Genomic DNA, 12,963 nt, shown 5'->3' with positions numbered 1-12,963 from the left:
GTTCGATTCCCAGCATCCCATATGGTCCCCCGAGCACCGCCAGGAGTAATTCCTGAGTGCAGAACCAGGAGGAACCCCTGTGCATCGCTGGGTGTGACCCAAAAAGGAAACAACAACAACAACAACAAAAACCTGCGTGCTAGTCTGTGCATGAAAAATCCATTTCTGGGGCCGGAGCGATAGCACAGCGGGTAGGGCGTTAGCCTTGCATGCAGCCGACCCGGATTCGATTCCCAGCATCCCATATGGTCCCCCGAGCACCGCCAGGAGTGATTCCTGAGTGCAGAGCCAGGAATAACTCCTGAGCATAGCTGGGTGTGACCCAAAAAGAAAAGAAATGTATCCATTTCTGGGATGGGAGAGAGCGTACCAGGGACTGGGGCACATTTTGCATGTGGTAGGAGCCTGGGTGGGATTCTGGAATACCTCGGGATCCGTACTCCCTCGTTCAAAAATCAGAAAATAAAATTGGCCAGAAGCAAAAGAAAGGTCCATTTCTTAGAGGAAAGGGGGTTGACCAGAAAGTTGGGGTATCCAGTCACACAGAACCAGCAGTACGGCCGCCTTGCTTGGCCAGTGTTGGACTTTTATTAGCGGGTAGGAAGGGCCTGCCCCGCACCCGCCTCCGACTCGTGGCCCCTCCGTCCGTGGCTAAGGCTCCAAGCAGCAAGTGAGAGGAGGGTGTCCGGCCGAAACAACGGGGCTCAGCGGCGGCCCCCCACCCCACCTCAGCCCCACCGACAGGGGTGGGCGTGTGTTTGGGGGCGCGCTAAGTGAGGCTGGTGTTGGAGCTACTGGTGGCGCTACCTCGCTTCTGCAGGCAGCGCACAGAGCTGGGCACCTGCAGGCCAGTGGTCACCTGGAAGCTGCCACACCACACCTGTACAAGACAGTGATGGGGACGAGGAGACTCATTGGCAAAGCCCGTCCCGTCCCCCTGCCCCAGCCCTGCCGGGCAGAGAGGTAGGAGGCAGGGTCCTACCGTAAAAGCAGGCAGCAGTGGCTGCGTGAACTTGGTCTTGAAGGTGTGCAGCAGCTGTTTGGTCCGGGCATTGTAGAACGACAGAAGGCCTGGGGCGGAGGGCAGAACTGGTCAGGCCTGGGGGTGCCAGAATCCCAGGACTGGCAGAAGTAGACAGGGCCATCTGGGTGAAGGGCGGGGCCATGGAATGGGCGTGGCCTGTGAGGGCGTGGTCATGGGCGGGCGGAAAGAGCTGCTGGGTGGCTGTAGCCTTGGAGTGGGCGGGGCTGTCCGGTGTGGGCGGGGCACGGGTGGGTGGTGTTACCCGTGGTGAGAGTGGTCACCGAGGGGGCATGGCGCGTGGTGGGCGGGCTCGGGTGCGGGTGGGGCCAGTGGCATCACCTTGGTGGAAGTCGCAGTGCACACCCAGGCAGTCTGGCACCTGGACGTCCAGCACCTTGGCCTTGTTGGAATGCTTGGCCGTGAAGCTGACCTGCAGCCAGTTATTGACGTGCAGGCACCAGGACGCTGCTGTCTTGCCCAGCTGCTCAAAGCGGCCCAGGCTGCGGTAGGCCACCCCAACGCCGAAGGCCTTGCTGTCGGGTTCGTAGCGCACCTCCCAGTAATGCTCCCCGCCATCGATCAGCGTGTCCCCTGTGGGGCAGGCAGAACCGGCTCCCGGGTGCCCTTGGCTCTCGCAGGGCTAGCCAGTCCTGGTCCTCCCCAGGCCAAAGACGCTCCGTCCAGGTACTCCGCGGTCTTTCTACCTACAATCAGCCGCCACCCCCACATGATCCCTCTTTTTCTCCTTACCCAGCACCGTGTAGGACTCAGCTGTGAAACGATCCCGTCCCCCACGACCCGAGGGCATCCTCTTGGGTGATGGGGTTCCTCTGATATAGCAGGGAAGAAGAGGATACAGTTTAGCCCTCTCCCCCAGAGACAGGTGTTCGTCCATCCTCGTATGGAAAACTCCTATTCAACCATCAAAGCCCAGTCTGCAATCTCCAGTCTCTTCATTCGCTCCCTGGGTTCCCCCAGCCCCTTCTTCCACCTAGCACTCCAGTAAGGATCATCCTGGGCTCTGTGGTGCCTGTGTCCATCCCTACCAGCTAGCATACTTCCACCAAAGCCTCAGGGAAGGGAGGTGGTAGCCTACCTGGCCGGGGAGTTGACGGGAGATGCTGTTCGCCCCTTGCCATCTTTCTCACGGGCCTTGATGTCCTGCACCTTCCCGCCCATGGCGTCCCACTCCACGGAGAGGTCATCCACCCGCAGGTTCTGGTGGGATGTGGACGCATCCAGGCGGAACATGAACGCTGGGGTCAGGCAGATGTGGGAGTCACAGAGATGGGAAAACCCAGAGAGACACGGAGAGACAGAGAGACACACAGAGAGGCAGACAGTGACCAAGACAAACCAAAACAGGGCCAGAGCACAGGACAAACAGGGACAAACAGGGACCCAGACAGAGAGAAGCAGACGGAGGCTCAGACAGGCAGAGATGGGATGTGGCGAGGGCAGGGTGGAACCACAAGAGAGAGGGCTTGTAGATAAAGGACCGGAACCATTCTGAACCTTCTCACGGCTCTGGGCTACCACTGGGACTTAAGCCCAGGAAAACGTGGGGCTGAAGCGTGTGAGAGTGAGGCTAGACTACAAGAAGAACTTTCCAACAGGACCAACAAAGTATGACCATGGGAGCAGTGGAATCAAACTTCACTAATGCTATCTCAGCCCCAGCTCCAGAGAGTAGGAGTTTACTAGAAAGAGAGTGTATAGATGAGAACCATTATGATGGGATCATGGCCAAGGCAGAAGCAGGTTTATACAGACATTCATGCTAAGGAAATCTGTGAATACACTTACTGGAGGCCAAGGCTAAAGGGTCTGAAAAATGTTGATTAGACAATTTTCTTTTTCTTTTTTTTTTTTTTTTTTTTTTTTTGCCTTTTGGGTCACACCCGATAATGCACAGGGGTTACTCCTGGCTCGGCACTCAGGAATTACTCCTGGTGGTGCTCAGGAGACCATATGGGATGCTGGGAATCGAAGCCGGGTTGGCCACGTGTAAGGCAAACGCCCTACCCGCTGTGCTATCGCTCCAGCCCCTCTTTTCTTTTCTTTTCTTTTCTTTTCTTTTCTTTTCTTTTCTCTTTCTCTTTCTCTTTCTTTCTTTCTCTCTTTCTTTCTTCCTTTCTTCCTTTTTTTTTTGTGCTACACCTGGTAGTACTCAGGTCTTACTCTGTCTCTGCACCCAGGAATCACTCCTGGTCGTCTCAGGGGACCCAATGGGATGCTGGGAATCCCATATGGCTGTGAGCAAGGAAAAACGCCCTCCCCACTGTGCCATCGCTCTGGGCCCTGATCAGAGGATTTTCCTGACACACTGGCTCTCAGGGACCCAAACGGGAGGGGTGATGGTGATGGAATCATGGCCAAGGTGGGTGTGGGTGTCACCTGGTGTCTCCAGCGTCACTGGCTCCGAGAATTCACCTGCGACCGCCTTGTTACAGGCCTTCACTCGGAAATTCATGTACCTCATGTCAAACTTGAGACCTGGGAGGTAACAGAGCGATTATGACATTGTCTACAATTTATGTCTACAATTTAAGTAACAGGCTCTGGAGCTGAAGTGATAGTACAGCAGGGAGGGCATTGGCCTTGCACACAGTCGACCTAGGTTCAATCCCCGGCATGGATAGAGTCCCCAAACACCACAAGGAGTTGGCCCTGAGCTCAGAGCCAGGAGTCAGCCCTGAGCATCATCAGGTGTGCTCTGTCTCTCCCAGTGCCCCCCCCCACACACACACACAAAATCAGGGGCATGAGGTGTTTGTATTGTAGAGTTCCAGCCTTGCAGGCATAAGATCTTGAGTCTGATCCCCAGCACCACCCCACATGCTAATCATGACATGAGTCAGACACACAAAAATACATCCTGGGTGACTGATATCTTTTCTAGGAAGACCCTAGGGAAGGTCCTGCCACCCCCGAGATGGGAAGCAGATGACACTCCGATCCTCTCTAGAGACCAGAAATATATGACGGGGTTACGATGGGTGGGAGAATTTCATAGGACAGTTCTCGTTCCAGAAGAGGAGAAAATTCTGGCCATGATGGTGGAGGGGAAAGTGACAGAGTGCTGTAAAGTTGTGAACAGGCCCCAGGCTCCTAAGCGGTGCTAAGAGGGTCACTGCTACTACATTATGTGCATTTTATTTCATCCTAATGAAAGAAAGGACCGGGAAAAACAGAGTGTGTTTCTTTGGATTCCCATGCAAAGGATGAACCAATCATTTCTCAGGCCCTCTAAAGGCTGGTGACTTTTCTTCCCTGCAATTAGCACGCTCATTAACCACATATGCTAATTGCAGATAAGGAAGAGGCTAATTACAGCACCAGAGATGGGTAATACTTATCTTGTCAGCAAGGGCCCCCACTCAGAGGCTGAAGGTTTCCCCAGCTCCCAATTAGGGACCCCCTCCCCAATTAGAGATGTGCCACAAAAAAAGGAGCCAGATACTTTTTAGGTGCTTAGAAAAGGAGAATGAGAGGACCAGAGTAATCGACAGCAGGGAGGGTGTTTACCTTTCACACAGCTGACCCGGGTTTGATCCCCAGCCCCCATATGGCCCCCAAGCCCTGCCAGGAGTGCTCCCTGAGCGCAGAGCCAGGAGGAAGCGCTGAGCACTGTTGAGTGTGGCCCAAAAACAAAAAGAAAAAAAGAAAGAAAAAGAATGTGTGACTGTATATGTCTGAGAGATGCTAGACCAGAGTGGCTTCCTGTGCCTCAGTTTCCCTAATAGAGGAGTATACACATTATTTCTGAGTAAAATGCTTATAAATATACGCTTTTTTTTTTTTTGTGGGGGTGGGGGTTGGTTTTGGAGCCATACCCTGCAGTGCTCAGGGCCTCCTCTTGATTCTGTGCTCAGGGATCACTCCTGGCAGGGCCTCAAGAGACCAAGTGTTGTGCCAGGGATAGAAGCCAGGTCTGCCGCATGCAAAGCAAGCACCTTACTCTTGGTCCAGTCAGCTCTACATATTTTGAGCCTTTGATCAGTGACAAGGCAAGGTCATCAATATTCCATTATTATTTATTTATTTTGTCTGTGTATTTTGTTTATCTTTTTCAGACTACACTTGGCAATGCTCAGGGGTTACTCCTGGATCCGTACTCAGTCCGGAATTACTCCTGGCAGTGCTTGAGGGACCATTTGGGATGCCAGGGACGGAACTCAGGTCAGCCACATGCAAGACAAGCACCCTCTCCACTGAACTATCTCTCCAGACCCTATCATTTGTTTTATTCTGTTTTGGGGACCACGCCGGTGATGGTCAGGGCTTACTCCTGGCACTGTACTCAGGGTATCTCACCTGGCAGGGCTCAGGGGATGCTATTGGAAACCAGCTATTGAACCTGGATCAGCCACATGCAAGGCCAGCCCCCTCCCCACTGTACTATGAGGCGGGGGGAGAGCATTTCCTTGTTACTTCTTTCTGAGATTCCTAAGCAGACCAGTCTAGCCACTCTCAACCTCCATGAGGTTTAGCGATCACCCACAAGAAGCCTCTGAGTGGCTTCCTGGGAAATGGGGGCTTCGGGAGTGGGGTTACCGGTCAAAGTGTATTCCGTGTTCCGGATGCCTTCAATGACCATCCAGGGATGCTCCTCCTTGAGGCGCGGGGGCCCCTCAAAGTTGGTGCGCCGATACTCCAGTATGTAGTGGTCGATTTTGCTGTCCTCATCCGGCATGCGCCACACCAGAGTCACACAGTTGTCCGCCACCAGGGACTCGGTCAGGTCAATCACAGGTGCACTGGGGACTGGCCAGGACAGGACAGAAAGGTCAGGGTCTTGTGCCCACAGTGGAGGGGATTTGTGGGCACTCACTCTCCGAGATATCTCTGGTGGGGGTGTGCAGGAGCCCCGCCCCCACCGCCCTGGCTGCCTCTGGGGTGTAATTTGGGGCCTTTCCGTGGTAAGAAGCTTCCGCAGAATTCCACCATGTGGGGGGAGAGCACAGGGTGGAGTTTTATTAAGAGTTCAGCCAATCGGGCTGGAGCGATAGTACAGTGGGAGGGCGTTTGTCTGGCACGCGGCCAACCCAGGTTCGATCTCCTGCATCCCATATGGTTCCCCAAGCACTGCCAGGAGTAACCCCTGAGCATCGCTGGGTGTGACCCAAAAAGAAAAACAAAAAGAGCTCAGCCAATCAGAGGGCTGGGCAGTCTCAGGCTGTTCCCTCCAATTAAAACAGGAGAATTCGGGGCACGAGCAATAGTACGCCAGGGAGGGCACTTGCCTTGCAGGCGGCCAACCCAAGTCTGATTCCTGGCAACCCGAGCCAAAATCCTGTGCAGAGCCTGTGATCCCTGTGCAGAGCCAGGAGTAACCCTGAACATTGCCAGGTTTGGCAAAAATAAATAAACAAACAAACATTAAAAATAAGAGCACATTTTTGGGCTGGAGGGAGGTATGGTGGGTAGGTAGATGTTTGCTTTGCACCATGTCACAGGGCGCAGGACTGATCCGTGAGCCCAAAGCCGTGAGTATGCCCTGAATTTCCACGGGTGTGGCCCAAAAAACAAAAAAATTTAAAAAAAATTAACTTAAAAATAAATAAATATGGCCGAAGAGGTAGTGGATAGGGTGCGTGCCTTTCTCGTGGCCTGCCAGGATTTGATCTCTGGCACCCCATACGGGCTCCCAGCACCGCCAGGAGGAACCCCTGAACATCACTGGGTGGAGCCCGAAAAAATCCAAAATAAAATAAAATAAATAAAAGTACATTTCCAATGCGGACACCCGATCGGCCTGGCAAGCTCCCTGGGACGTATTCGATATGCCAAGCACAGTAACAACGAGTCTCATGATGGAGACGTTAATGGGCCCGCTTGAGCAAATCATGAACAACTGGAGGACAGTGCTCCAGGGCGACATTTCCAGACTGAGCTACCAGTTGGAGGCCTGACCTTCAGTGGACTTCCCCCTGGGAGGTGGACCCTTTCTAGAGCTCTGCCAATAGAGACACCCAGGAGGAGTGGCACCACTCAGCCGAGACTCCGACTGGAGGGGCGGGGCGTCGCATTGGCTCCACCCACAGGAGGCGGGGCATCAGGACTGGGCGTGGCCTTTTGATACTCCCACGAATGACTGTCACCTTCCTCCACGCTTTAGCCATGCCCAGAGACCCAGCTCTTTCTCCTGAAATCCAGATCTTCCCGCCAGTTCCCATCTCACCCGGGAGGAACTTGAGTGCCTGGAGCATCCGCCGCTCCTGCGCAAAGTCCACCATGAGGTGACTCATGTTGTCGCTGACCTTGGCTTTCAGTGACAGTCGGAAGGCAGGGGCCATGGTCACACTATAGGGCAGAAGCGGAGGCAGCCTGCTGTGGATCCACACCACGCATCCTCAAGGTGCGCATGAGGAACCCGCCTCTTTCGGGTTCTGTGTTGCCATCTGAGGGACCCGCACCCGGATATCCCCCTCACCCCACTTCACACCTGGAGAAAAGGCCGCATCTTACCCATCTTTGATTTGCTTGGCAGCCTAGAAAGGGTGAGAAAAAAATCAAAATTCAAAAGGTCATGTCAAAGGAAGCAGAAACCCACTACACCGACTACACCGACAGGAAGACTGAAGCCTCCCTCACAGCTAAGAGCCAGAGGAGGTAAAACATGTGCCCCATAAGGGACAAAACAGCAAAGACAGGGGCCTGAGCGATAGCACAGCGGGGAGAGCATCTGCTTTGCAGGCAGCTAACCCAGGTACTATCCCCGGAATCCCCCAGGGTCCCCTGAGCACCACCAGGAAGAATTCCTGAGTGCAGAGACAGGAGTGACGCCTGAGCATCGCTGGGTGTGACCTGAAAAGACTAGAGAGAGAGAGAGAGAGAGAGAGAGAGAGAGAGAGAGAGGAGAGAACGAGGAAGAGAGAACAAAGACTAGGACCCACCCCCCCACCCCCCATCCCCCGCTCTGCACCCAGTAGAGAGACATAGCAAATAAAAACCCACAAGGTCCCTGGCTTGATCCCCTGCAATGCCAGGGAGCAACACCTGAGCACAGAGCTGGGAGAACCCTCTAAGCATTGCTGGGGGTGGTTCCCAAACAATAATAATTTTACAAAACAAAAAATACATAAGGTTCATTTATATCTTCATTTCAGATTAACACTAAGTAATGAGTATGTGTGTGTGGGGGGGGTATCTCGGGCCACACCCAGCAGTACTCCTGGTTCTGAGTTCAGGGATCACTTTTGGTGAGCTCAGGGATGGAACTAGGGTTGGCTACATAAAGGCAAGCACCTTCTCGGCTATACCATACCTCCAGCCCTAGTCTTTGATATTCTTGGTTTTTGTTTTGTTTTTTGGCCCAGGGGACCATGTGGGGTATCAGGGATCAAAACCTTTGCATGCAGGGACTGGAGCAATAGTACATCAGGTAGGGCATTTGCCGGGCACATGGCCGACCTGAGTTTGATTCCCTGCATCCCATATGGTCCCCCAAGCGCCGCCAGGAGTAATTCCTGAGTGCAGAGCCAGGAATAACCCTTGTGCATTGCTGGGTGTGACCCAAAAAGCAAAAAAAACAAAAAAACAAAAAAAAAACCACCTCTGCATGCAAACACCTTATCCGCTGTATATTATAGCTACAGTCCTGGATATTCTTCTTTATATTTTTTGGGGTTTTTTTGCCACAACCAACAGTGCTCAGGGGTTACTCCTGACTCTGCACTCAGGAACTACTCCATCACTCCTGGAGGTGCTCAAAGGACCCTAAGGATGCCGGGGTTGAACCCAGGTTGACTGCTACACCCTCCTCACTGTCCTATTGCTCTGGCCCTGGCCCTGGATTTTTTTTTTTCACTTTTTTTCGGGTCACACCCGGCGATGCTCAGGGGTTACTCCTGGCTCTGCACTCAGGAATTACTCCTGGCAGGGCACGGGCGGGCCAAATGGGATGCTGGGAATCGAATCCGGGTTGGCCGCGTGCAAGGCAAACATCCTAGCACTCCAGCACTGGCCCCAGAAATTCTTCTACCCCAAATAACCCACCACGCCTCAACGCTCACCTGGGGAAAGTCCTCACAGTCTGTGGCTTGTAGTGTTTGGTTTGCTGTCTCCAGAAGCTCCTCAGAACTCTCCAGGGCCCGCGTGCAGGCGGCCAGCTGGTTCTGTGGGTGACAAGCCCCCCCAAAGAGGAGACACCTCACCCCACTGCAGCAAACCCCTCCAGCTCTAGAATTTGGGAGGGACCACGCCCTTCCCAGACTCCAGGTGGGAGGGGAAGACTGAAAAGGGGTTCGGGATGGGGGAGCGCTCCCCCTAATGGGCATCAGATCCCTTGTCGGGGTGGGGGGAGGGGAGGGCCCTTCATTAACACACACACATACTGGGCCACCTGTACCCTAGAGGTGTACATCTCGCGTACCCCGGGGGAATCTGGCCTGTTAGTAAACCGCCCCCTCACCCCACGGATTAGGGCAAACTGGAGGATACTGACAGGGGACGCCAGTGGGAGGGGCCAGAAATCCGAGAGGCTGGGGGTGGGGCGGGGGAGCAGGCAAATGTGGGGGCGGGGCTGGCTCGGCGAAGGCGGGGATTGGGACGGATAGCGGGTAAGCAGGGGATAGATGGGGCCTGGGGTAGGGGGACAGGCAGAGGGTAGGGGGACATCAGGGAGGGGTCTGACGTTGGGAACACATGGGGTTAAGTGGAAAGAAGCTATAGATCAAGAAGGGAGGTGCTGGGCTGGAGCGAGGACAGCACAGTGGGGAGAGCGTTTGCCTTGCACTCGGCCAACCCAGGTTCGATCCCTGGCATCCCACACGGTCCCCTGAGCACCGCCAGGAGTGTAGAGCCAGGAGTAACCCCTGAGCGTCGCTGGGTGTGACCCAAAAAGCAAAAAAAAAAAAATTTTAATTAAAAATTAAAAAAAAAAAAGGGAGGTGTTGCAGTTCTGGTGTCTGCCTTGCATGCGATCAACCGGAGTTCCATCACCAGAACCCCACAGGGGCCCCCCAAGCACTGCCAGGAGTGATCCTTGAGCTTAGAGCCCTGAGCATTTCGGGGTGTGGCCCAAAAATGAAACAAAATTAAACAGAAGGAGGGACAAGTTGGGCCCGCTGGGTTCTGGGGCGCAGTGGGGGGGCGACAGCCAGGGGCTCCCACCTGTAGTTCGTAGGTCCGGCTGGCGCGGTCCTGCTTGATCTTCATCAGCATGCCCTCTTTGACTTCCTCCAGCAGGGAGAAGAGAGACTGGAATTCCGTCACCAGGTCCTCCTGGACCTTGGTCGAATTCGCCTTGGGGAGAAGTTTGGGGATCAGGCGGGCCGGGAGTGTGGTGAGAAGCTGGGGTCCTTGGGTGCTAGCTGCCAGCCCCACCCCCACCCCTACCTCCTCCTGCCCCAGATCCTTCACCCCCCACCCCCTTCTGGGCCCGAGGGGCCCTCGCTCACCTCCACGTTCAGCAGCATCTGCTTGAGGGAGTAGATGAAACTCTGAATCTCTTCATTCTTCACGGCCAGCGTGGTGATGATCTTCCGGAGCGCGTCCTGGCCCCCGCCAAAAGCACGAACACACGGGAGCGGCTTAAACCCCGTCCAGGGTGCACCCCGGAACACCTACCTCCCCCCAAAGTTCTGGAGTAGGGAGCAAGCTCTGGCCGCGCATCCTTTGTCTAGGTGGGGTACCAAGAGCAGCTCCATTTTCCCAGGACGGAAACTGAGGCTCAGAGAGAGAGAGACAGACAGAGACAGAGACAGAGACAGAGACAGAGAGAGCCGCCGCTGGGGCAGGGCGCAGACTCATGGCACCTGCGGGAACAGGAATCACCCACTTGGCGGCCACTTGCGCCGATGTGGGGCTTGGACCTGGGTGAGGGGCGAGCCTGGCGCAGGGCCAACCCGGAGCTGGGGTGCGAGCGGAGGGAAGGGATTTTCAGGCAGAGAGAGAAAATTGAAGGTGAGGCGCTGCGGGCCTAGGTAAATGGGAGAGGGCCGGGGTGAACAGGGACGGGGGTGAGGGGGTGCTGGGAGGATTCCTTGGTGCCCTGAGGCAGGCTCGGGTGGGGGTCGCTGCTTTGTGGGGCTGGCTGCGGGGTGGGGTCACCTGTCCTTCGGAGCAGGAGGGGCGGAGGCGGGGCAGGACACCAGGCCCGCAGGAGGGATGGGAGGCGAAAGGAGTGGGGGATGGGGTCAGGGCTGGGTCCTGGACATAGTGCTGGAGGGTCGAGGGCGTGGGGCGGGGGTTGGGAGCCACCAAGAATGGGGCTAAGCTGACGGGGTGCGGGGCGGTCCAGGCGAGGCTGGGGGGCTGCTGTGCCGTCAAGGTGGGTGTCCAGATCCGGGTGGGAGGGGTGGGGCTTCGGCTGCAGAGCAGCCGGGTGCTGGGGGGCAGGAGGACGCTGCAGCATCACCTGGTCCCCTCCCCTCGCTCGCCCCCGCCCCGCCGCATCCCCAGTCCTACCCTCTGGTCCTCCATCGCTGCAGCTCCAAAGGTTCCCCGGCCCGGCCCGCCGGCCCTGCTCGCGCCTCCAGTGCCCCAGACGCCTCGGCCACTGCCGGGAGCCAATGGCCCGCCGAGCCCTCGCCGCCACCGCCGCGCCCCCCGTCAGCGCTCCATCACTGGCCTCACCGCGCAGGCGCGCGCGGCCCCGCAGCACCCTGGGAAATGTAGTCCCGCGCCCCGTGCGGGGTGGGGGTGGGGGAGGGGGGGTGGGGGGGTGGGGAGGTAGCTCACACCAAGTCCTCCAGAACTGGAATGCGTTCCCATCACGTTCTGTCTCCGAGATCTGACCCCTTCCCTGCTCACAGCGATGTTGCGCAGAAAAAGATTTTTGCTTAAGCTGGATTGCAGCCACTGGAGTCTTCTTTTCTTCCTCTGGGTGGGTCACACCCAAACTCCTACACATCCCACAAAGCCCCAGGCCCAAACATCTTCTCTAGAGACTTCCCCGCCAGCCCAGAATCCACAGAGCTACGGTTCTCCGGGCTCCCCCGTGAGATTCCCATCAGTCTGGTGCTGAATGTTCATCCACGATATTCATCCCTGCTACTCAGGGCAGAAGGCGAGAACGCTGGGTGCTTTGGAAGATCCATTGGACCCGGCAGCCTCCGCTGTGGGAGCTGGGTTGTGCGGACACGGCCGCACCACAAGGACGTCCCCGTGGTTAAACGGAGCAATTCTGCGAAGGACAAAGGCCTTCTTCTCGTCTGGGTGAGAAACCAGGTCACACTGTGGTTGAGGGTGAGACATTGAGGCAACTGGGTTGCCCACCCCCACCCCGATCTCAGGGGCGGGGGCGGCGAGTAGTATTGCCCGCCAGCCAGTGACGAGGGCAGAATTAAATGTTAAGCGCCTAGGAACCCCACCGCTGACTGTGTCCCCCACAATCTCTCCAGGTGGTGGGGTGGGGTCAGATGACAGCATCGCCCCGTAATCTGTGGAGAGACCCCAAGCCACAGGAGAGAAATTCATTTCTCTAAAACACAACGGGCTGGAGCGATAGCACAACGGTTAGGGCATTTGCCTTGCACGCGGCCAATCCTGCCGACCGGGGTTGGATTCCTGGATTCCTCCGCCCCTCTCGGAGAGCCCAGCAAGCTACCGAGAGAATCTCGCCCGCATGACAGAGCCTGGCAAGCTCCCCGTGACATATTTGATATGCCAAACACAATAACAAGTCTCACAATGTTACTGGGTCCACTCGAGCAAATCGATGAGCAACGGGAGGACAGTGACAGTGACACTGACAGTGAAACGCAACGGTGGGGGGGAGGGGCAGAAAAACTGACACTGGGGTTCTGCAATTCAACTCTCTTAGGCTTGGTTCTCTGTTACCCTCCCCCACTCCATGTCACTTGCCCTTCCCATGCATTACCCCCCCCACACACACACTCCTAAACCCAGGTGAGCTTACGTAGAATCTTCCAGAAAGAACTCCTTTCACCTATGATTCCACCCACAACCACCAAGTACCTTTCAAACTTAAC

The 12,963-nt window shown here is 55.9% G+C and overlaps 1 protein-coding gene across 1 annotated transcript; it reads right to left on the bottom strand.

The window, feature by feature from the left end:
- Positions 1 to 643: 643 nt before the first annotated feature.
- On the bottom strand, positions 644 to 11,604 carry FSD1 (fibronectin type III and SPRY domain containing 1). Its single transcript, XM_056119414.1, has 13 exons — positions 11,438 to 11,604; positions 10,429 to 10,524; positions 10,142 to 10,273; positions 9,043 to 9,144; positions 7,496 to 7,518; positions 7,209 to 7,330; positions 5,582 to 5,791; positions 3,422 to 3,520; positions 2,121 to 2,280; positions 1,775 to 1,854; positions 1,364 to 1,615; positions 983 to 1,071; positions 644 to 880 (listed from the first exon to the last, which is right to left on the bottom strand). The coding sequence occupies exons 1-13, from the start codon at positions 11,450 to 11,452 to the stop codon at positions 770 to 772; spliced, it is 1,491 nt and encodes a 496-aa protein (XP_055975389.1). The 5' UTR covers positions 11,453 to 11,604; the 3' UTR covers positions 644 to 769.
- Positions 11,605 to 12,963: the final 1,359 nt, after the last annotated feature.

Source organism: Sorex fumeus, unplaced genomic scaffold, assembly GCF_029834395.1.
Source record: "Sorex fumeus unplaced genomic scaffold, SorFum_2.1 ptg000041l, whole genome shotgun sequence".
NCBI classification, from domain to species: domain Eukaryota; kingdom Metazoa; phylum Chordata; class Mammalia; order Eulipotyphla; family Soricidae; genus Sorex; species Sorex fumeus.
The sequence above is the reverse complement of the archived record's forward strand: the minus strand, read 5'-3'. Positions and strand labels throughout refer to the sequence as shown.